Genomic DNA, 22,920 nt, shown 5'->3' with positions numbered 1-22,920 from the left:
GGTCTCCCCAGTCCCCACACTGGGACCTAAGGCAGCAGCGGTTTGCCTGGCTGCCGTGCGAGGGACCTGACCCCCTGCTGTTTGGAGGGCCTGAGGAAACTGAAAACCAGCTGGGTCCTGGGTGCCTAGCTGCCTCCGAGATAACAGCTGGACAGGGTCTGGGGACCTGGCTCCAAGGGCGCCACCAACTGAGATCTGCCTCCTCAGCCCGGCCTGGGTGCTAGTGGGAGGACCCAGACTGGGTGCTGGACAAAGACTCCTGGGCAGGCTGACTGGCCCTAGCAGGGAGCGCCAACCCCGCCCCCCCCCCAAGGCCTTAGCCAGGAAGGTGGACCTTGGAGAGTGAAAGTTGAGCCTTGAGACCTTGTCTTTTCTTGTCAGAACAGAGAATGGCATTCATTTAGAGACATTTACAGGAACACTGTTACCTGACCATGACCTGACCTCAAGAACAAAGAATTTGACACCAGGAAGTTTGCAACGACTTACCACGCTTCACCTCACTTTTCCCAGGAAAGGGCTTTGCTGAAACCTTTGGGGAGTTTGGGGTTTTTAAGGTGGGAGCCACGCGTCTCCTCGCATCGTGCAGCAATAAACCTTTCTCTGCTCTAGATTCCGAGGATCCAGTATCGTTTGGCCTTGCTGTGCCAGTTGCACACAGACTCACCCGCACAGGAGTGCTGGGATCCGTCTAGGGAGCACACACCCGCCTGACCAGATGGGCCGCCCCTTTCCTCTGCTGCCCGGACCCTCTGGTGGGAGCCCCCGCCCCCTTCCCAGCATCTCACCTCCTCTATCCTTCTCCACATCTCCTGCAGCCCATCCCCCTTACACACCACCTCTCCTTCGCTGACCGCCTGTCCTCCATCCGCTATCAGAGGCTATCCGAAGTTGAGACACTAAAGGGAGCCTTTGGAGTCTTAGGATCCAGGCAGGTTTAACGTCACCATGGCAACCCCTGGAGCGCCCTCCCCCGACCAGCTCTCAAGATGCACCGCCCCGCCCCCCAGGGCCTCAGGGACCCCGCGGGGAGGGGGGCGGGGCCAGATTGGAGGAGCCGCGTATAAAGGCCGGGCGCTGCCGCGGTCTCGCAGAAGAGAGCGGAGAGGCGAGATGGCGGCTTTGCCGCGGCTCCTGCCGCTTCTGCTTCTCCTCCTCGCCGCCTCTTCGACCGCTCTTCTGGTGATCAACGCCCATTCTTCCTGCCCCGGGCCTCTGGCCATACCGTGCATTCCACGTTCGTATTCGTGCCACTTTCGCTCCGCTCTGTGGGCCTGCGAGTCCGCGCACCCGCACGCGGCGCCTGGCGCACCCGCTCCCGCGGACGGAGCTGGCCCGACTCCTCGCCTTGGTGTTCCCCTCCCGCAGCGGGGGATCGGGCGCCGGGAACCGGAGCGCAGGGGACCCTCAGGCCTCCGGGGCCGCACACTGGCTGCGCACACTCCAGCGGAACGCCCCCGAAACGCGCCTGGCCTCCAGCTCCCCGCAGAGCCGAGGGCAGCCACAGGCCCTAAGTGTACGTGCCCATCTCCACAGCCCTGCAGACCCTCCCTCCAGGCCTTTCAGCACTGACCCTTCTCCCCCTCAAGGGCAGCGGCCATCCCCCGCACCCCCTCATTCAGGAACCTTCCCACATGCCGGCCGGAAACCCAGCCCAGAGCTTTCCCATGATGACACCTGAGTCCTTGTCTGCCTGTGGCCTCGATGCCTTTGTTCAGCCCAGGGGAGCTGGCTGGAAGGGGCTGCTACCTGGTGGAAGAGAAAAATTTCACTCCTGTCAGTGTGTGCCCCACCTCTGCGTACTTCTCCCAGAAGCAGCGCCCAGAGCCTGCAGAGGGTGAGGAGGTCGGCCTCGGAACCCTCCCAAAGCAGCCAGGCAACCTTGGCCCCAACTGGCTCCCTGACGCCCCGGTGGCGCCCCGACCCCCAGAAAGGGAAGGGCCGGCTCCAGCAGCCCCTCACCCCCAGCAGCAGTTCAATCACTCGGTGAGGCTGGCGGGAGACCGGGAAATGGGGGCGGGAGAGCCACCTGCATCCAAAGAAGCAAGGCGTCCTCACCCAGTGGGGACCAACCCGAGACCCCTGGCCCCGGCGGGCCTCGGCCTTCCACCGCGGGGGCCGGGTAGGGGGCTGTCTCTGCAGGCTTTGGTGGTGGCTGCGTTCCTGGGAGACAGGCTCGGAAACGCCAGCGTCTCGTGGCTGGTGCTTGGAGCCGTGCAGGGTGTGGTCCCCCTGGTGGGTCTCAGTGCTGAGGTACTGATGGGCCGTGGGCCTGGAGACCGCTGGCCTGGGACCAGGTTTAGCTGGCTCTTCCAGTGCTGGGGTGTCTTGGTCTTCTGGAGAGTTCTCTCCAGAGGGCGAGAGGGATGCCCTGCCTTCGGACAGGAGAGGCTGAAAGAGCTGCCAAGTGGAATGGCTGACGTTGAGCAGGGCACCCGTGGCCATGTCCCAGGAGAGCCCCAGGCCCCACGCACAGAGGACTCATTGGCTGAGCTGGAGCTGCTCGGGGACAGGTTGTCCCACCTGGAGGGGGAGGTGGAGGCACCACAAGAAAACGCCGAGCACCTGGGGCGGCAGGAGGCGCGGGTTCAGGAGCTGGAGAGCTTCTTCCTCAACTTCCGGGGCTTCCTGGAAGCCTGACAGGTTCACAGTACGAAGGCCGGTCGTCCGAGTGCCCCCCAACCCCGGGAAGGGGGCCTGGAAGCGGGGGCGGAGCTGGCCTGACCTTCACCATGTGTATGAGTTCTGAATAGTAGTGTCGGAAGACAGTGTCCCCTGATGGTGGCTCCCCCCCTGATGGTGGCTCCGGGATCGAGGACTGCTCCACCCACACGTGTCCTCGCCCTCCAGCCAGCCGAGTCTGAACTGCAGATCGCCCAGGCTAACGGCCAGCGCCGGGTGCCACTCTGACGGGAGGGAAACCAGCAGAGGGCGGCCGCCCATTTCCTCTGCTGCCCCGACCCTCTGATGGGAGCCCCCGCCCCCTTCCCAGTATCTCACCTCCTCTATCCTTCTCCACATCTCCTGCAGCCCATCCTCCTGCACACCGCCTCGCTTTCGCGGACCGCCTGTACTCCATCCGCTATCAGACGCTATCGGAGGCTGAGACGCCAAGGGAGCCCTTGGAGCGTTAGGATCCAGGCAGGTTCAATGTCACCATGGCAACCCCTGGAGCGCCCTCCCCAGACCCGTTCTCAGATGCACCGCCCCGCCCCCCAGGGCCTCAGGGACCCCGCGGGGACCGGGGCGGGGCCAGATTGGAGGGAGATGGAGAGAACCGCCCCGCAATTGGCCCGCGGCGCGCAGCGGTGAAATCCGCCTGGCGACTGGCCGGAGGTGCCCGTGACGTCACAGAGAGGCGGGGTGACGCACGGGGCGCCTATAAAGGCCGGGCGCCGCCGCGGTCTCGCAGAGAGGAGAGCTAAGAAGAGTAGGTGGTGGTTTTGCCGCGGCTGCTGCCGCTTCTGCTTCTCCTCACCGCCTCTTTGGCTGCCCTTCTGGCAACCAGCGCACATTCTTCCTACCCCGGGCCTCTGGCCCATACAGTCCACTCCACGAACATGTTCGCGGCCACTTTCGCTCCGCTCTATGGGCTTGCGAGTCCGCTCACCCGCACGCGGCGCCTGGCGCACCTGCTCCCGCGGACAGAGCTGGCCCGACTCCTCGCCTTGGTGTTCCCCTCCCGCAGCGGGAGATCGGGCGCCGGGAACCGGAGCGCAGGGGACCCTCAGGCCTCCGGGGCCGCACACTGGCTGCGCACACTCCAGCGGAGCGCCCCCGAAACGCGCCTGGCCTCCAGATCAGCGCTGAGCAAAGGGTGGCCTCCAACCCCACTCGGACGCTCGTCGACCTTGGAGCAGCGCCGTACAACAGGTCCAGGTGTTGTAGCCACGCGTTCCAGGAAACAACTCAACTTAGAAGGACAGTGCAGATGGCGGAGGGCAGATTATTACACTGGCAGGCCCAAGGCAGAGTCTCCTCTTAGCCAAGGACCCCGACCAGTTTTGTGAAAACCTTAGATACCCTAAGTGTACGTGCCCAAACCCACCTCCCCAAATTCCTTGAAACTAGTCTGGACAAGGTAAAAGAGAGATACCATCGAAGTTAAGCCATGATTCATGTGTCATAAGCCTAGATAGTTGAACAGTGGACATTGATCAATAGACCTCTGGTCATACCGCACTAAGCGTAATGGGGTTTACAACTTTGTTCTGTTAGTGATAATTAGCATATTCGTTTAGGCGAGGAACAGTCTAGGTACGAGTCCCGAGGCTCCTTCATCCAGGGGTCTGGTTTTCCATTGGTATGCCATTTCCATGGATACTGGGCATATAGCTCAAAGTCCACAGTCCGACCCACGATGGAGTCCTGCTTTCAAGATAGAGCCCCTTATGTTTCCTCCTTCACAGGGTCCCCACCTGGGGCGTCCTGCTCCACCTAGTACCGCCGCTGACTCATAGGTAGAGTTCCCGGGACTCCTGCCCACAGCCAGCAAACGTCTCAGTGGGCTCCCCGCAGAGCCGAGGGCAGCCACAGACCAGCGGCCACAGGCTCTTCTGTGGTCACCCACCAAGGGACCTTAAAACCAAGGTCCCCTTGGACTCCAGCCCCTTGGAGCTGGCCCCACTCCTCGCCTTGGTGTTCCCCTCCCGCAGCGGGAGATCGGGCACCGAGAATCAGAGCGCAGGGGACCCTCAGGCCTCCTGGATCCCACACTGGCTGCGCACACTCCCAAGATCCCTTGGAGACGGGAATGGCTTCTTACTCCCATATTTTTGTGAATTCCATGGACATAGGAACTTGGTAGGCTGAGTCCATGGAGTCAAGAAGAGTTGGATACAACTCAGCAACTAACACTTTCACTACTTTTCACTTTGAACCAGTTTCAGGAAGACTCTAAGAGCAGATACTTTTGTCATATATGTGTAGAAGGTGCCGCCGCCTCACATTTTTCCGTTTGTACTGTAGAATTTTTCTGCCATTAATGTTTGAAGTATTACAATGGCCTCTTGGCTCATTAGGAATTTAATTTGTCAAGCAAATGTAGACATGACTGGAGTAGCAAGTTTACTATTAATATTTATGTAGCTTGTATTTTCAATTTTTCTCTTTTAAGTCTACCACAGTCCTTTAAAATTAGGTAGATGTTAGACGTGAAAATTAAATCTCAAAGGTTGACTTGACTTAGGTCTTACATGACAGCCAGCACTCAGACCTGTCTTCTGTTTCAAGTTCTTCGCCGATTTTGCTACATCATAGTTGTGTTCTGTGAAAGAAGTGTTCTCTGGGGCGGTATCTCTGAAATGTACTTTAATTGAAGTAGGTTAATGGCAGTTAAAGTCAAAAAGAATTTTATGTCTAAAACTTGGAAGATGGGAAAACTGGGAATTCAGATACAATAATTAGAATATGTATTTCTGTAATGAGATAGTATTGTAGTTGGAAAGTTTTTAATTGTTTGATTAATATTTACAAATTGTTAGCTTTCCCAAAGATGCCCCAATATAGTGGGTTATAATTTTGAAAACTGTACTGACTTAAGAAATTTTTCTAATTTTTATTTCCACATTTTAGGCTTTATCAACATTTAGAAGGAGAGAATAAGAAAAAAGAATTGTTTATAACCCATGGAAACCTGGAAGAAGTAGCTGAAAAAGTAAAACAGGAGGTTTCTTTAGTACAAGAGCAGTTGGCTGTATCTGTTCAAGAACATTCTTTCTTTCTGTCCAAACTAAACAGTGATGTGAACATGCTTTGTGAAGCTTTGTATCAAGGAGGAAATCAGCTTTTGCTTAGTGATCAGATAGGTGCTTACCCTGGTAATTAAAAATACTTAAAAAAAAATAATGTTCATTGTAAAAGATACTAAAGAAAATGTTAACATGAAGAAAATACTATCCCATTTCCCTGATAGTAACATTTTTATATCTCATTTTTATTCACATATAAATATATTTTTCCAGTAGTTTTGGTCAGTTTTTAAAATTTATTAAATATTTCAGATATGAAAGGATATGTAATGTTTATGGTAAGAATTAAAAAAAAACAAACACCATCCCTGTATTTTTTTTCACCTATTTTAACACACAGAGGATTGCTCTTATATCTTTAAAATTCTGTGTACCCTTAGTAATAGCAGCTTCTTCTAATAGGCTTCCCTGGTGGCTCAGACGGTAAAGCGTCTGCCTGCAATGCAGGGGACCCAGGTTTGATTCCTGGGTTGTTGGGAAGATCCCCTGGAGAAGGAAATGGCAGTCCACTCCAGCACTCTTGCCTGGAAAATCCCATGGACGGAGGAGCCTGATAGGCTACAGTCCATGGGGTCGCAAAAAGTCGGACATGACCGAGTGACTTCACTTTCACTTTCTAATAGCATTCCCCTCTCTTTTTTCAGGGAGGAACCATGCTAAGATTTGTCATTTGCTTTCTTTTATTTATAATACAGACTGTGTGTTATTTAGTTTTGTATGTTTCTGAACTTTATATGGATTGTATTATATATATTCAGTAACTTGCTTGTTTCTTAATATGATTTTGGGTTTTATCCATGTGGGTATTTGTAAAACTTAGCTCATTTATAGTAGCTCATTTATAGTTTTCTCTTTTGTATAGTTAGTATTCCCTTATGTGAAATTCCACAATTTAATTACCTGTTCTGTTGACAGACATTTAGATTATTTCCAGTTCTTGCTGTTGTAGATTATACTGATGTGGATAGCCTTGCTGCATGTCTTACAGATGCATGTCTCTCTTTCTCTCTCTGTCACCTCACATAGGAGTGGAATTGCTGAATAACAGGTTCTGTTTTACATAATACATCAAACTGATTTTAGAAGTGGTTGTACCATATTGTACCAGCAGTGTTTAAGAGATGCTCTTTTACCATGTTTTTTTCATCACATAGTGCTGTTTGCATTTATAGTTTTCTCACTCTGCATAGATATAAAATAGCGTCCCGTTGAGGTTACAATTTGCATTTCTCTGGTGATCATGGCGGTTGAGCCCCCTTCGGGTGGGAGTTCCTTCTCGGATTTCAGACACCAGCCATTTGTCAGTGATGTGTGCTGCATGTGTTTGCTCCCTATTTGTGTCTCGTTTTTTTCTTTTTTATTGTTACCTGTTAGTTTTTGACTTTTTTTTTAAGATTTCAATTTTGATGTAATTTATCACTCTTATAGTTTGCCCTTTTTTATATCTTGTGAAAGTTTGCCCTTAACATAGTAATGACAGTCCCTTTTACTTTATCTTAAAAGTGTATGCTGTTCTAGTTCAGTTCTTTAATCCATCAGGAGTTTATGACATGAGAAATAGTTCTAATTTTACTGTTATTTTTTCCCCATGAATAACCAGATTGTCCCATTACCACTTATTGAGGCATCCAAATTTAAAATCAGTATCTTTCTGGTGAAAGGACCCTCATACATTAAAATACATAAAAGACCCTCCTTAAATGTCTTTTGCCTTCGTGTATGCTCGCTTAGATATTAAGAGCACTGCCCGTTCTGAACCATAAGCTGGGTTCAAAGTCTGTTTTGGAGGACAAGATGGTTGGATGGCATCACCGACTCAATGGACATGAGTTTGAGTAAGCTCTGGGAGAAATGGTGAAGGACAGGGAAGCCTGGCATGCTACAGTCCCTTGGGTTGCAAGGAATTTGACACGACTGAGTGACTGAACAACAACAGATGATTCCTGTCTGGACTGTGATTCTAACTAAGGGCTCTTCCTGCTCCGGCCATCCTGATCTCAAGATTGTTGGTGTCCTTAGTTTATTACAAAGACAGTCTCCTGTTTGACTTCCTACCTTCTATGGACCTTGGACTTCACCACTCCTCTTGTCAGTGTCAGGAATCAATGGATTCTGTTTTTTCAAGATTAGCGATTGAGTAAAGCAGCTTCTGGGGTCTCTTACCAGTCTGCATTGCTTTATGGATTTGTAGTCTTTTAAAGTCTTGTTCTCTCTTTGTTGGTTTTAGGAAGCTTTGGGGTTTTGTTTTTTGTTGTTGTTGCTTCGCTGGGTCTTCTGTTGTGGTGCGTGGGCTTTCCCTCGTTGCGGTGAACAGAGGCTCTTTAGTTGTGGCATGGACTCTCTAGTTGCCCCGTGGCATGTGGGATCTTAGTTCCCTGACCAGGCATCGAATCTGTGTCCCCTGCATTGTAAGGTGGATTTTTAATCACTGGACCACCAGGGAAGTCCTAGAAGATTTTGCTTTGTTTGACTCTTTAAATACTTCATTTCACTTTTTACATTTTTTCCTATGGAAGAATTGATCTGAATAACTACCTTATCTTTTCTTGAAATAAGACAGCTTATGATTAGTTTTTAAAATAATTTTTTATTATAAAATATACAAATGTAAAATTTACAGTTTTAACTATTTTAATGTGTGCAGTTATGATGACGTTAACATTTGCAGTGTCATGCAGCCATGTCACCATTTACTTCCAGAACTTTTCTCATCCCACATGGGCTAAACTCTGTGCCTGTTAAATATTAATTCTCCATTCCTTCTTTTCCCCATCCCTGGTAATCTCTATTCCATTTTCTGTCTCTATAAATTTGCCTACTATAGTTATCTTATAAAAGTAGAATCATATAATAATATTTGTCCTTTTGTCTTTGGCTTATCTCAGCATAATATCCTTAAGTATCATCCGTATTGCATCAGGTGTGAGAATTTCATTCCTTTTTGGTGCTGAGTATTCTGTTGTGTGTATATACCACATTTTATCTGTTCATCTGTGTTTTATCATCGCATTTTATCTGTTTAACTGTTCATCTGTTCATAGACACTTGAGTTGTTTACACCTTTTATCTGTTGTATATAATGCTGCTGTGAACGTTGTACACGAATTTGAGTCCCTGTTTTCATTCCTTTTGCGTATATGCCTACGAGTGAATGCTGAATCATGGTAAGCCTGTGTTTAGCTTTTTGAGAATCTGTCTGACATTACCCAGCAGCTGTACCAGGGTTCTAGTTTCTACATGTCCTCACCTACAGTTGTTATTTTCCCTTTTAAAAAAGTATGTAATAGTCATCCTCATGGATATGAAGTGATACTTGTGATTAGTTTTTTAAAGTCTCCTATTACTGATTCTATCTTCTTGATCTTTTAAATAATTATGTAAAAATCCTATGATGGTGGATTTGAAAATTTCTCATTGTAGTTCTATCAGTTTTTTATTTATATTTGAGTCTATTTTATAAGTTACATCCAAGTTTAAAATTACAGTGAATTATTATCCTGGTAGATTTAAATTGCAGTGATTTAACTGTTTAGCATTATATAATGACCCTGTATTGTGCTTTTTGTCTTAATTTTCTCTTGTCCAATATTAATATTCCTATGCTATTTTTCTTTTGGTTAGTATTTGCAAAGTAGATGCTTTTTTCCTTTACTTATGTATTTTTTATATTTTCCTTTTTATTTAGCATTATGAAATAAACATTTCCATGCTACATAATTTTAATTTTTAATGTTTATAATACTCTATTGATTTAATTACTGTGTCATAATTTCTGTAACCAGTCCACCATTTGGATGAACTCTTAGAGATAGTATAGAATTATGAGGTTTCTTGGGTTATACACATTATTTTTTAGCTTTTGATACTGCCATATTGCTTTTCAAAGGAGTTTACCTACTTAACATGTCACCAGCTATTTGAATGTCTAATAGACACCATTTATCATATGATACACCATAATTTCACGAGTTTCTAAGAAAGAAAACTGACACAGTACTTTCTTATTTAGAATTTTTATTTCATACCTATTAGAAGATATCTTTTAGGTGTGATAGACATAGGTTTTTATCATATGCCTTAGGCTGCTACTGCTGCTAAGTCGCTTCAGTCGTGTCCGACTCTGTGAGACCCCATAGACGGCAGCTTACTAGGCTCCCCCGTCCCTGGGATTCTCCAGGCAAAACACTGGAGTGGGTTGCCATTTCCTTCTCCAATGCATGAAAGTGAAAAATGAAAGTGAAGTCGCTCAGTCGTGCCCAACTCTTAGCGACCCCATGGACTGCAGCCTACCAGGCTTCTCCATCCATGGGATTTTCCAGGCAAGAGTACTGGAGTGGGGTGCCATTGCCTTCTCCATGCCTTAGGAATATACATTAAAAGGAAAAAGCCAATTAAAATGATTAAGGTATTTCTGAAACTTCACATTCAGTGTCCATTTCTATGTTATTTCTTGACTCAAAGTATTTTTTGTGTTTTTCCACACTGTACATAGACAATGTTGGTGATAGCAAAAAACTTATTGTTCAGTTGGTAAGTCGTTTGTGACTCTGCAACCCCATGGACTACGGCACACCAGACTCCTCTGCCCTCAGCTGTCTCCAGGAATTTGCTCAAATTCATGTCCATTGAGTCAGTGATGCTATCCAGCCATCTCATTCTCTGTCTCCCACTTCTCCTGCCCTCAGTCTTTCCAGCATCAGGGTCTTTTCCAGTGAGTCGGCTCTTCACATCAAGTGGCCAGAGTGTAGGAGCTATAGTTTCAGCATCAATCCTTCCAGTGAATAGTCACAGATGATTTTCTTCAGGGTGGACTGGTTTGATCTCCTTGCTGACCAAGGACTCTCAAGAGTCTTCTCCAGCACCACAATTCGAAAGCATCAATTCTTCGGCGCTCAGCTTTCTTTATGGTCCAACTCTCACATCTATGCATGACTACTGGAAAAACCATAGCTTTGACTATATGGACTTTGATCGGCCAAGTGATGTCTCTGCTTTTTAATATGCTCTCTAGGTTTGTCATAGCTTTCCTTCCAAGGAGCAAGGGTCTTTTCATTTCTTGGCTGCGGTCACCATCTGCAGTGATTTTGGAGCCCAAGAAAATAAAATCTGCCAATTTCCTTTTTTTCCTCTTCTATTTGCCATGAAGTGATGGGGGCTTATGCCATGATCTTAGTTTTTTGAATGTTGAATTTTAAGCCAGCTTTTTCATTCTCTTCTTTCACCCTCCTCAAGAGGCTCTTTAGTTCCTCTTTACTTTGACTGATAAAATGTGGTCCACGTGAAATGGGAATGGCAGACCACTCCAGTATTCTTGCCTCAAGAACCCCATGAACAGTATGAAAAGGCAAAAAACTAAATGACCTAATTTTAAAATGGGCTAAGGACTTGAATAGACATTTATCTAAAGAAGATATATAAATGGCCAACAGGTTTATGAGTAGTTGCTCGACATCACTAATTATCAGAGAAATGCAAAGCAAAACCACAGTTGAGATATCACCTTACAATTTATGACTGTTATCAAAAAACCAAAAGAGTAGTGTTAGTGAGGGTGTGGGGACATTGGAGCCCTGGTACATTATCGGTGGGAGTGCAAAACGGTGAAGCTGCTGTGGAAAACGGTATGGAATTTCCTCAAAAAAATTAAAATAGAACTACTGTATGATCCTGTAATCCTCCTTCTGGGTATTCATCCCGAGGAAATAAAAATAGGATATTAAAGAAATGTCTCCACTCACATGTTCATTGCAGCCCTACTTGTAATAGCTAAGCTGTAGAAAAAACCTAAACGTCCATCTATGGAGGAATGGAAAGAGAAAATACAGTAGTATATACATACAGCGAAATATTATTCAGCCTTAAAAAAACCTCAAAATACCACAGCATGAATGAACCTTGAGGAGATTATGCTATAAGTGAAAATAAGCTAGTCCCAAGAAACAGCGCATGATTCCACTTACTGTGGGCTATCTGAAATAGACTCATTAGAAGCACCGAGTACAGTGGCGGTTGCCGGTGACGGAGAGTTGTTAACCAGTGGGCATCAAGTCTCTCTTCGGGCAAAGGGAACACGTCCTAGCATCTGCTATGCAACATTGTGCTAACAGCCAACAGTGCAGTGCTGCGCCCTTGGGTTCGTTAGGAGGGGACACCTCGTGCTGTGTGTTCTTAACCACAGTAAGAATTTTCAAAAACGGTGCTGGAATCCCCTGGCGTGGCAGTGGTTAGGACTCCACGCTTCCAGTGCAGGGGCATGGCTTTGATCCCTGGTTGGGGAACTAAGACCCTGCAAGTCTTGCAGTGAAGTGAAGTGAAGTTGCTCAGTCGTGTCCGACTCTTTGCGACCCCATGAACAATAACCTACAGGGCTCCGCGGTCCATGGGATTTTCCAGGCAAGAATACTGGAGTGGGCTGCCATTTCCTTCTCCTGGGAATCTTCCCAACCCAGGGATTGAACCCGGGTCTCCTGCATTGCAGACAGACACTTTACCATCTGAGCCACTAGGGAAGCAGTGTGGGGTGTTATATATATGATAAAGTGCTTCTTATGACTGTCTGGTCAATAACAGTTACATGATGCTCTTAATTATACAGTGCATATTGATTTCAGTTATATTAAAGTGTGAAAGAATCCATTCTAAAATCACTGAAGTATGGTGATTTTACTATAATGTCATTGGGTATCATTATTTTATGTTTTTTCCTAGCCCAGTGAGATATAAAATGTCATCCATATGAATTTTAACTTGCATTTTTATTAATGAAGTTGAATATTTTTCAGTATTTGTAGTATTATTTTAGTAACTATTAAGATCTTTAGTATTGGAGTTAAAGGTGAGAAATTTCTCACTGTTTTCCAGTTTACAGGGTTTTTCCTCAGAGGCCACTTACTGTAGATACCACTTGATTTTCTTTCTTTTTTTTTTCTACTGTAGTTTAAGAAGTACTGCTCTTTGGAGCTGGCATTTATGACATGTGTGAAGCTAGTACTCTTGAACTTGTACATTAAAATCACCAGGGAGCCTGTTGAAATGTGGCTTCTGGCTTTGTTGCAGAGTGATTTAGTGTGGAGTGAGGTATAGGAATCTATTCACAGCAAGCATCAGGTGATTACCATACTGTGGATCATTCTGAGAAGTGGTCGAAGGTTGAGGTGTAGTTATAGCTACAGATTGTCTGAGAACCTCTTTGATACTACTGGCTGATGGTTAGAAAACCTAAGCTGCTTTTAATGTTAAGAAGTGAGGAATTTCAGTTATTAAATGTGGGGGGGTCCAGAATGTTTAGGTTTTTGAGAAGAATTACATGGTAAATCAGGATTGTTGAATGTTACATGTAATTCCATCTTCTGTAACAGTGTGAAAAAAGAAAAATCCAGATTAAGACAATTACTTTATATTGGTAATTGCTTCATTTCAAGGTTTTATCAGTACCTCTGATGTCTGGAGTAAACAGGTTAGGCTAAAACAAGGTTTGATTACTTTGGCAGAGTGTTAAGTTCCATGAAGGAAATGGTGTTCTTTTTTTTTTTTTTTTTGGTGTTCATTTTTATAGTTGTAGACTCTAAAACAGTGCATGGTATGAGGTAGGCATTCAGAATACTTGTTGAACGTATAAATATGCAGAACAGTTTGCATATCAAATACTCTTCAGGGAGTAGGAGTTTGCTTTGAATCACTTAAACTTGCCTGCAGAAGTTGTTTCAATGGATCTTACATAGACTTTTTGTTAATCCTGCTATGGATTTTTAATTGAGGTCTTTTATTGTTGAGGTTGTGGGAATAATCATTATATCATTTAGATTCTTCCTATGTAAATTACATTTAAGATTTATGATTGGTATTATGAATAGAGATTTTGAATTAAAAAGCATTATTATTTTCCTTTTAGGAGTTAACGGAGCAGTTTCATCAAGTTGAATCTCAGCTAAATAAACTAAATCATCTTCTTACTGTTATTTTTGCTGATGTGAAGGTTCATCCACTTCAGTAGAACTGGCTCAAATGCGTTCCTTTTTATGGCTGAGTACTATTCCATTGACTTCCCTGGTGGCTCAGATGGTAAAGCATCTGCCTACAATGCGGGAGACCAGGGTTTGATCCCTGGGTCAGGAAGATCCCCTGAAGAAGGAAATGGCAACCCACTCCAGGACTCTTGCCTGGAGAATCCCATGGATGGAGGAGCCTGGTGGACTAAAGTCCATGGGGTCTCGAAGAATCGACTGAGTGACTTCATGTTGACTATTGCATTGTGTATATGTACTGCAGCTTCCTTATCCATTCATCTGTCGGTGGATATCTAGGTTGCCTCCGTGTTCTGGCTGTTGTAAATAGTGCTGCAGTGAACAATGGAATACATGTGTCTTTTCAGTTTTGGTTTCCTAGGGTATATGCCTAGGAGTGGGATTGCTGGAACATATGGTGGTTTTATTTCTGTTTTTTTATGGACCCTCCACACCGTCTTCCTTAGTGGCTGTATCAATTTCCATACCCACCAGCAGTGCAAGAGTGTTCCTTTTCTCCACACCCTCTCCAGCATTTATTGTTTGTAGACTTTTTGTTGGTGGCCATTCTGACTGGTGTGAGGTGATATCTCATTGTGCTTTTGATTTGCATTTCTTTAATAATGAGAGATGTTGAGCTCTCTTCATGTGTGTGTTAGCCATCTGTATGTCTTCTTTGGAGAAATGTGTTTTTAGGTCTTTTCCCACTTTTTGATTGGTTGTTTGTTTTTCTTGTATTGAGTTGTATGAGCTACTTGTATATTTTGGAAATTAATCCTTTGTCAGTTGTTTCATTGGCTATTTTCTCCCATTCTGAGGGTTGTCTTTTTGCCTTGCTTATAGTTTCCTTTGCTGTGCAAAAGGCTTTTAAGTTTAATCAGGTCCCACTTGTTTGCTTTAGTTTTTATTTCCATTATTCTAGGAGGTGGGTCATAGAGGATCTTGCTTTGATTTATGTCATCGAGTGTTCTGCCTACATTTTCATCTAAGAGTTTTATAGTATCTGGTCTTACATTTAGATCTTTAATCCATTTTGAGTTGATCCTTGTGTATGGTGTTACTAAGTGTTCTAATTTCATTCTTTCTCATGTAACTGTCTAGTTTTCCCAGCACCATTTATTGAAGAGGCTGTCTTTGCCCCATTGTATATTCTTGCCTCCTTTGTCAAAAATAAGGTATCCATAGGTGTATGGGTTTATTTTTGGGCTTTCTGTCTTGTTCCATTGGTCTATATGTCTGTTGGTGTCCCAGTACCGTACTGTCTTGATCACTGTAGCTTTGTAGTATAATCTGAAGTCAGGAAGGTTGCTTCCTCCAGCTCCATTCTTCTTTTTCAAGACTGCTTTGACTGTTTGGGGTCTTTTGTGTTTCCATGTGAATTGTGAAATTTTTTGTTCTAGGTCTGTGAAAAATGCCATTGGTAATTTGATAGGGATCGCATTGAATCTGTAGATTGCGTTTAGTAGTATAGTCATTTTCACAGTATTGATTCTTCCTACCCAGGAACATGGAATATCTCTCCATCTGTTTATGTCATCTTGGATTTCTTTCATCAGTGTCTTATAATTTTCTGTGTACAGTTCTTTTGTCTTCTTAGGTAAGTTTATTCCTAGATATTTTATTCTTTTTGTTGTAATGGTGAATGGGATTGATTTCTTAATTTCCCTTTCTGGTTTTTCATTGTTAGTGTATGGAAATGCGAGTGATTTCTGTGTATTGATTTTGTATCCTGTGACTGCTAAATTCACTGATTAGCTCTAGGAAATTTCTGATAGTATCCTTAGGGTTTTCTATGTACAGTATCATGTCATCTGCAAACAGAGCTTTACTTCTTTTCTGATCTGGATTCCTTTTATTTCTTTTTCTTCTCTGATTGCTGTAGCTAGGACTTCCAGAACTATGTTAAATAATAGTGGTGAGAGTGGACATCCTCGTCTTCCTCCTGATCTTAGGGGGAATACTTTCAGTTTTTCACCATTGAGAAGAATGTTTGCTATAGGCTTATCATATATGGCCTTTACTATGTTGAGGTAGGTTCCTTCTGTGCCCATTTTTTGAAGAGTTTTAATCATAAATGGGTGCTGAGTTTTGTCAAAGGCTTTTTGTGCATCTATTAAGATTATCATATGGTTTTCATCTTTCAGTTTGTTAATATGGTGTATCACATTGATTGATTTGCACATATTGAAGAATCCTTGCATCCCTGGAGTAAATCCAACTTGATCATGGTGTATGAGCTTTTTAATGTGTTGTTGAATTCTGTTTGCTAAAGTTTTGTTGAGGATTTTTGCATCTATGTTCATCAGTGATATTGGCCTGTAGTTTTTTTTTTGTGTTGTCTTTGTCTGATTTTGGTATCAGGGTGATGGTGGTCTTGTAGAATGAGTTTAGAAGTACTCCTTCTGCTGCAATTTTTTGGAATAAATTTAGAAGGATAGGCATCAGCTCTTCTCTAAATGTTTGACAGAATTCTCCTGTGAAGCCATCTGCTCCTGGGCTTTTGTTTTTTTTTTGGGGGGGGGGAGATTTTGGATCACAGCTTCAATTTCAGTGCTTGTAATTGGGTTGTTCATAATTTCTATTTCTTCCTGGTTCAGTCTCGGAAGATTGAACTTTTCTAAGAATCTGTCCATTTTATTGCCATGTAGTTGTTCATAATAGTCTCTTATAATCCTTTGTATTTTTCCATTGTCTATTGTAACCTCTCCTTTATCATTTCTAATTTTGTTGACTTGATTCTTTTTTTTCCTTGACGAGCCTGGCTAAAGGTTTGTCAATTTTATCTTTTCAAAGAAGCAGCTTTTAGTTTTATTAATCTTTACTATTGTTTCTTTCATTTCATTTATTTCTGCTCTCATCTTCATGATTTCTTTCTTTCTGCTAATTTTGGAGTTTTTTTTGTTGTTGTTGTTCTTTTCCCAATTGTTTTAGGTGTAAATTTAGGTTGTCTGTTTGAGGTTTTTCTTGTTTCTTCAGGGAGGATTGTATTGCTATAAACTTCCTTCTTGGAACTGCTTTTGCTGCATCCCATAGGTTTTGATTTGTCGTGTTTTCATTGTCATTTCTTTCTAGAAAGTTTTTGATTTCCCTTTAGATTCCTTCAGTAACCTGTTGGTTACTTGGAAATCTATTGTTTCATCTGCATGTGTTTGTGTTTTTTACAGTTTTTTTCTTGTAATTGATACCTAGTCTCATAGCGTTGTGGCTGGAAAAGATGCCTGATACGATTTCAGTTTTCTTAAATTTACTGAGGTTTGATTTGTGACTCCAGATGTGGTCTGTCTTGGAGAATGTTCCATGTGCACTTGAGAAGAAGGTGTATTCTTCTGCGTTTGGATGGAATGTCCTGAAGATTTCAGTGAGATCCATCTCATCTAATATATATCATTTAGGACTTGTGTTTCCTTATTAACTTTCTGTTTTGATGATCTGTCCATTGGTGTGAGTCGGGTGTTAGAGTCTCCTACCATTATTCGGGTTACTGTCAACTTCTCCTTTTATGTCTTATTAGTGTTTGTCTTATGTATTGAGGTGCTCCTATGTTGGGTGCATAGATATTTACAATTGTTATGTCTTCCTTTTGGATTGATCCCTTGATCATTATGTAGTGTCCTTGTCTCTTATAATATTTTTATTTTAAGGTCTGTTTTGCCTGATATGAGGATTGCTTCTCCAGCTTTCTTTTGCTTTCCATTTGCATGGTGTGTTTCTCCTTGCATTTATCCTGTGTGGGACTCTTTGCACCTCTTGGACTTGATTGACTATTTCCTTTTCCCTATTGGGAAAATTTTCTACTATAATCTCTTCAAAATTTTTCTCATACCCTTTCTTTTTCTCTGCTTCTTCTGGGATCCCTATAACTCAAATGTTGGCACATTTAATTTTGTTCCAGAGGTCTCTGAGACTAGCCTCAGTTCTTTTCATTCTTTTTACTGTATTCTGCTCTTCAGCAGTTATTTCCACCATTTTATCTTCCAGCTCACTGATCTGTTCTTTGCTTCAGATATCCTGCTATGGATTCCTTCTAGAGTATGTTTAATTTTAGTAATTGTATGTTTGTCTCTGTATGTTTATTCTTTAGTTCTTCTAGGTCTTTGTTAATCAGTTCTTGTGTTTTCTTCATTCTGTTTGCAAGGTTTTTGATCATCTTTACTATCATGCTTGTGAATTCTTTTTCAGGTGGTTCGCCTATTTCCCCTTCATTTATTTGGACTTCTGTGTTTCTAGTTTTTTCCTTCATTTGTTCAGTATTTCTCTGCCTGTTCATTATTATTATTTTTAAAACTTATTGTGTTTGAAGTCTCCTTTTCCCAGGCTTTAAGGTTGAAATCTTTCTTCCTTCTGGTTTCTGCCCTCATAAGGTTGGTCCAGTGGCTTGTGTAAGCTTCGCACAGGGTGAGATTTGTGCTGAGTTTCTTTGCTTTTCCTCTGATGGGCAGGGCTGAGTGAGGTGGTAATCCTGTCTGCTGATGATTGGGTGTGTATTTTTGTCTTATTTGTTGTTTGGATGAGGTGTCCTGCACAGGGTACTACTGGTAGCTGTGTGATGCCGGGTCTTGTATTGAAGTGGTTTGCTTGGTGGGAGTGCTCACTATTTAATATTCCCTAGGGTTAGGAGTTCTCTGGTAGTCTCGGGTCCTGGAGTCAGTGTTCCCAGTCCAAAGGCTCACGGCTTGATCTCCGGTCTCCTGTTGCTAGCGGCTCCACATTTCATCTGGAAAGAACATAAATCTGGCAGCCTCACTTCAGGCCTAGGCCATCCACCCAGTGTCCAGCATTCCGATGTGCTTCTCTGTAAAAGCAGTGGAATCAGTCTTCTCCTGGGGTCCCTTTGAAGAGCCATGGTTCCGGCCAAGATTAAGGCCGTAATCCTGGAAGACCGTCCTGGTGCTGGAATAGGGAACCCGCAGCCACGGGGCTTGTGGACAGCCAGCCAGAGCCAGGGGCTGAGCACAGGGTGAGGATGGAGAGCCAGCAGGTGGAGTAAGGGGCCACACAACTGTCATTTTTCCCCTGGTGTCAGACACATCTGTCTGAGAAGCTGATGCTTTTGAACTGTGGTGTTGGAGAAGACACTTGGGAGTCCCCTGGACTCCAAGGAGATCAAACCAGTCAATCCTAAAGGAAATCAGTCCTGAATATTCACTGGAAGGACTGATGCTGAAGCTGAAGCTCCAAAACTTTGGCCACCTGATCCGAAGAACTGACTCATTAGAAAAGACCCTGAAGCTGGGAAAGATTGAAGGCAGGATGAGGTGATTGGATAGCATCACCGACTCAGTGGACATGACTTTGAGCAAGCTCCGGGAGTTGGTGATAGACAAGGAAGCATGGTGTGCTGCAGTCCATGGGGTCGCAAAGAGTCAGACACAACTGAACAACTGAACCGAACTGATAAGGAACCCTGTGTCCATTTAGCAGGCACTCCACATTTCCCCCTCCTCTCAGACCCTGACAGCTTCAGATTAATCTGCAGGTTAATATCTCCATGAATTTGCCTATATTAATGATGTTGTTCACTCAATTGTGTCTGACCCCATGGACCCCATGGACTTTGTGACCCCATGGACTGCAACATACCAGGCTTCCGGTCCTTCACCATCTCCCAGAACTTGTTTAAACTCATGTCCATCGAGTTGGTGATGCCATCCAGCCATCTCATCCTCTGTCGTCCCCTTATCCTCCTGCCTTTGATCTTTCCCAGCATCACGGTCTTTTCTAGTGAGCTGGCTCTTTGCATCAGGTGGCCAGAGTATTGGAGCTTCAGCTTCAGCATCAGTCCTTCCAGTGAATAATCAGGACTGGTCTCCTTTAGAATGGACTGGTTGGATCTCCTTGCAGTCCAAGGGACTGTCAAGAGTCTTCTCCAACACCACAGTTCAAAAGCATCAATTCTTCGGTGCTCAGCCTTCTTTATGGCCCAATAACCTAATATAGGCCGTACGGCTTTCATGGCCTATTTAATAACGTATCTAAATGCAGTCATGCAATGCATAGCTCTTTGTGTCTATTTTTTTCACTTAGCATAATGTGTTCAACGTTCATCCATCCTGCAGCATATGTCAGTGCATCATTCCTTTTTTGGCTGGATAAAATTCCACTGTATAGATACACATTTTGTTATCTTCCTCAGTTGATAGACATTTGAGTGGTCTCCACTTTTTTGGCGTATTTTATTAGAGAATTCAGTACACTTATGTTTAGTGTAATTACTGATAAACAAGGACTTCCTTCCGCCGACTTTGCTGCTTGTTTTCTATTTGTCTTAAGTATTTTTGTTCTGGGGAGGAGGGAATATATACATATATTTTTTATTATCTTATTGGTTGTTCTGTGTATTACAAGTAACAATTTATAATAATCTAGTCTGAATTAATATGCACAGTTTCAATAGCTTACAAAACTGTGCTCCCACTTAGTCCCATCCCCACCCCCGTATGTTGTTTTTGTCACAGATCACAAGTGTGTGGACCACGGGGTCCTCCCAGGGCCAGGGTCAGGGTGCGGAAGGGGAGGAGGGGCCTCTCTGATGCACTTCCTTCATCATCTGACGTCAAATCTCAACCCTACACAGGGTCACGCATGTCCATGGCAAACAGCCCAGCGCCAGAAAGAAGGCAGGACGAGGCCAGAGCTGTCAGCCCCCGGGACCGAAAGCCCTATTGGTTGCTTGCTTCTTCCCTCCAGTGCCCAAGAGTGAAGACCCGGTTGTGATAAGGAGGCATTTATCAAGGGTTGGTTGGGGTGTGCAGCCCAGATCCAAGCACTGGACCTGTGAGCTGCAGCTTACAAGGTGCGGGCTTAGAGAGGCAGCACGTGGCTTGCTGACAGAAAATGCTTCCCAAGGATCCGGATCAGAGCTGGAAGAAGCTAAGTGAGTATGGGTGGGGGACTTTGAAGCTGCAAGGTTGCAGGTGGCCGCTGCTCACAGGTGTTGTTTTGAACAGGGCCGGTGGTGGTCTTGAGTTTGATGCAGTTAGAGAACTGCAAGCTCTCAGCGATGCAGGAAGTGTCTGAACCACATCCACACTGGACTCCTGGCTGCACTGTGGGTGCCTGGACCCTGTGTGTGCTTGTGCTCAGTCGCTTCAGTCATGTCTGACCCTTTGTGACCCCATGGGCTTCAGCCCTCCAGGCTCCTCTGTCTATGGGATTCTCCAGGCAAGAATACTGCAGCGGGTTGCCATTTCCTCCTCCAACCTGGATCATAGCTACTCCGTTTTTATTTTTTACAAAAATCATGCTAAATATGTCCCCTCCTCCCACCCCTCCTCCCCCTCTGTCTCCCCTCTTCCTGCCTCCCTTCTGCTCTCCCTCCCTCTGTGACAGGAGTTTGGGGTGTATGAGCGCCCCAGCACTGCGGCTCTGAAGACAGTTGACTCGTGGACGGTCCTGCCTGCAGGGCGGAAGAGCGAGCACAGTCCCCACAGCAACAGCTGTGCCTCCTCTGGCACGGCTCATCCAAAGGGAAGGAAAGTGCGTTTCCTAGTGAGGTGGTGTTTGCAGAGAACTGGGCGGTGGCAGCCGAAGCAGGGGCCTCCTCAGAGCCCAGCCGACCCGAGTCACCAGGGCCTCGGCTCAGCGAGCAAAGCTCCTCTCCCAGCACAGGTGCCCCAGGAACCCCCAGACCCACCAGGGGCGGGAAGCTTGTTCTCCCCGGCACCGCAGGGCGGCCCTGCAGGCCTGGATCAGCTCAGGATCTCCAGGCCCAGGAGTCATCAGGAGCAGACTGTGGTGCAAACCCTCAGGCACAGAACCAAAGGCAGAGAGCTGCCACGCGGCGGGGGGCGGCGCAGGCACAGGCAAATGAGAAAGAGCACAGACCGCAGGACGGGACGGGGGTGACGGGGCTTGGGGTGCGGGTTCCAGGCAGTGTGGAAGGCACTGGCTCACACCAGAAACTCGCTCTAAGAGGGACCCAGAATGACTGGTGCGCATGGACCTGCGTCCTGCCCAAAGGTGTGTTCTACCTAATGCCATCTGGCAGGTGCAACCTGCTTTGGAAGCGGGAGTCTCTGCAGATGTCAAGTTAAAACGAGGTCCTTAGGTGGGCTTGAGCCAAGCTGACAGACGTCCTTATGAGCAGAAGGAAACGTGGACACAGACACAGAGCAGCCACATGGCGAGGGAGGCGGAGACAGGAAGGCCATGTCTGCAAACCCAGCATTGCCTCAGGCTGCCAGGCACCTGGAAGCCAAAGGACAGGAAGGGCCTGCCCCGGAGCCACTGGGGGCTGTGACCTCTGGGCTCGGGGCTGAATGAGCACCCCTGCTGTGTGGCTTTGCTGAGGGAAGCTGGCCAAGAGCTTACCCCCTGTTGCCTTTCATCATCTTTATTCTTAATTTGGAGGGGCTTTGGGGAAACAAGTATCTCTTGTAGTAGAAAACCCACGTCTGCCTTTCACCAGTCTGTTCCATTCTCCCTGCTTTTTTCCTTCTGTTACTTGATGGAAAACGAAAATGAATGCTATGAAACTAGCACCTGCCTTGCCACAGCCTTGTGATGGAGTCACTTCTGTTTTTATCTGCCCCCTTCATCCTCCTGTTTCCTCAGCATTACTCGCCCCCTGAACATGGGCTCTCAGTTCAGTTCAGCTCAGTCGCTCAGTCGTGTCTGACTCTTTGCGACCCCATGAATCGCAGCACGCCAGGCCTCCCTGTCCATCACCAACTCTTGGAGTTCACTCAAACTCACGTCCATTGAGTCGGTGATGCCATCCAGCCATCTCATCCTCTGTCATCCCCGTCTCCTCCTGCCCCCAATCCCACCCAGCATCAGAGTCTTTTCCAATGAGTCAACTCTTTGCATGAAATGGCCAAAGTATTGGAGTTTCAGCTTTAGCATCAGCCCTTCCAGTGAACACCCAGGACTGGCCTTCTTTAGGATGGACTGGTTGGATCTCCTTGCAGTCCAAGGGGCTCTCAAAAGTCTTCTCCAACAGTTCAAAAGCATCAATTCTTCGGCGCTCAGCTTTCTTCACAGTCCAACTCTCACATCCATACATGACCACTGGAAAAACCATAGCCTTGACTAGACGGACCTGTGTTGGCAAAGTAATGTCTCTGCTTTTCAATATGCTATCTAGGTTGGTCATAACTTTCCTTCCAAGGAGTAAGCATCTTTTAATTTCATGGCTGCAATCACTCACCATCTGCTGTGATTTGGAG

The 22,920-nt window shown here is 45.4% G+C and overlaps 3 protein-coding genes across 5 annotated transcripts; 2 read left to right on the top strand and 1 right to left on the bottom strand.

Moving 5' to 3' along the window:
* The first annotated feature begins 948 nt into the window (after window positions 1–948).
* On the top strand, window positions 949–3,335 carry LOC123334525. The gene is made up of 2 exons (XM_044946279.2): window positions 949–1,516; window positions 3,031–3,335. Exons 1-2 carry the CDS (start codon window positions 949–951, stop codon window positions 3,132–3,134), a joined length of 672 nt encoding a protein of 223 aa, XP_044802214.2. The 3' UTR covers window positions 3,135–3,335.
* Window positions 1,515–3,142, bottom strand: LOC102394014. 3 transcript variants are annotated; one of them, XM_044946278.1, is made up of 4 exons: window positions 3,001–3,142; window positions 2,524–2,636; window positions 2,059–2,400; window positions 1,515–1,749 (listed from the first exon to the last, which is right to left on the bottom strand). In XM_044946278.1, exons 1-4 carry the CDS (start codon window positions 3,077–3,079, stop codon window positions 1,615–1,617), a joined length of 669 nt encoding a protein of 222 aa, XP_044802213.1. In that variant the 5' UTR covers window positions 3,080–3,142; the 3' UTR covers window positions 1,515–1,614. The 3 variants fall into 3 exon arrangements, with proteins under 3 accessions (XP_044802213.1, XP_025146241.2, XP_025146242.2); XM_025290456.2 differs by having other exon boundaries at window positions 1,515–2,400; XM_025290457.2 differs by having other exon boundaries at window positions 1,515–2,400; window positions 2,566–2,636.
* On the top strand, window positions 3,268–20,943 carry LOC123334523. Its single transcript, XM_044946274.2, has 3 exons — window positions 3,268–3,308; window positions 3,388–3,879; window positions 20,328–20,943. Exons 1-3 carry the CDS (start codon window positions 3,268–3,270, stop codon window positions 20,629–20,631), a joined length of 837 nt encoding a protein of 278 aa, XP_044802209.2. The 3' UTR covers window positions 20,632–20,943.
* The last annotated feature ends 1,977 nt before the right edge of the window (window positions 20,944–22,920 follow it).

Source organism: Bubalus bubalis, chromosome 7, assembly GCF_019923935.1.
Source record: "Bubalus bubalis isolate 160015118507 breed Murrah chromosome 7, NDDB_SH_1, whole genome shotgun sequence".
NCBI classification, from domain to species: Eukaryota; Metazoa; Chordata; class Mammalia; order Artiodactyla; family Bovidae; genus Bubalus; species Bubalus bubalis.
The sequence above is the reverse complement of the archived record's forward strand: the minus strand, read 5'-3'. Positions and strand labels throughout refer to the sequence as shown.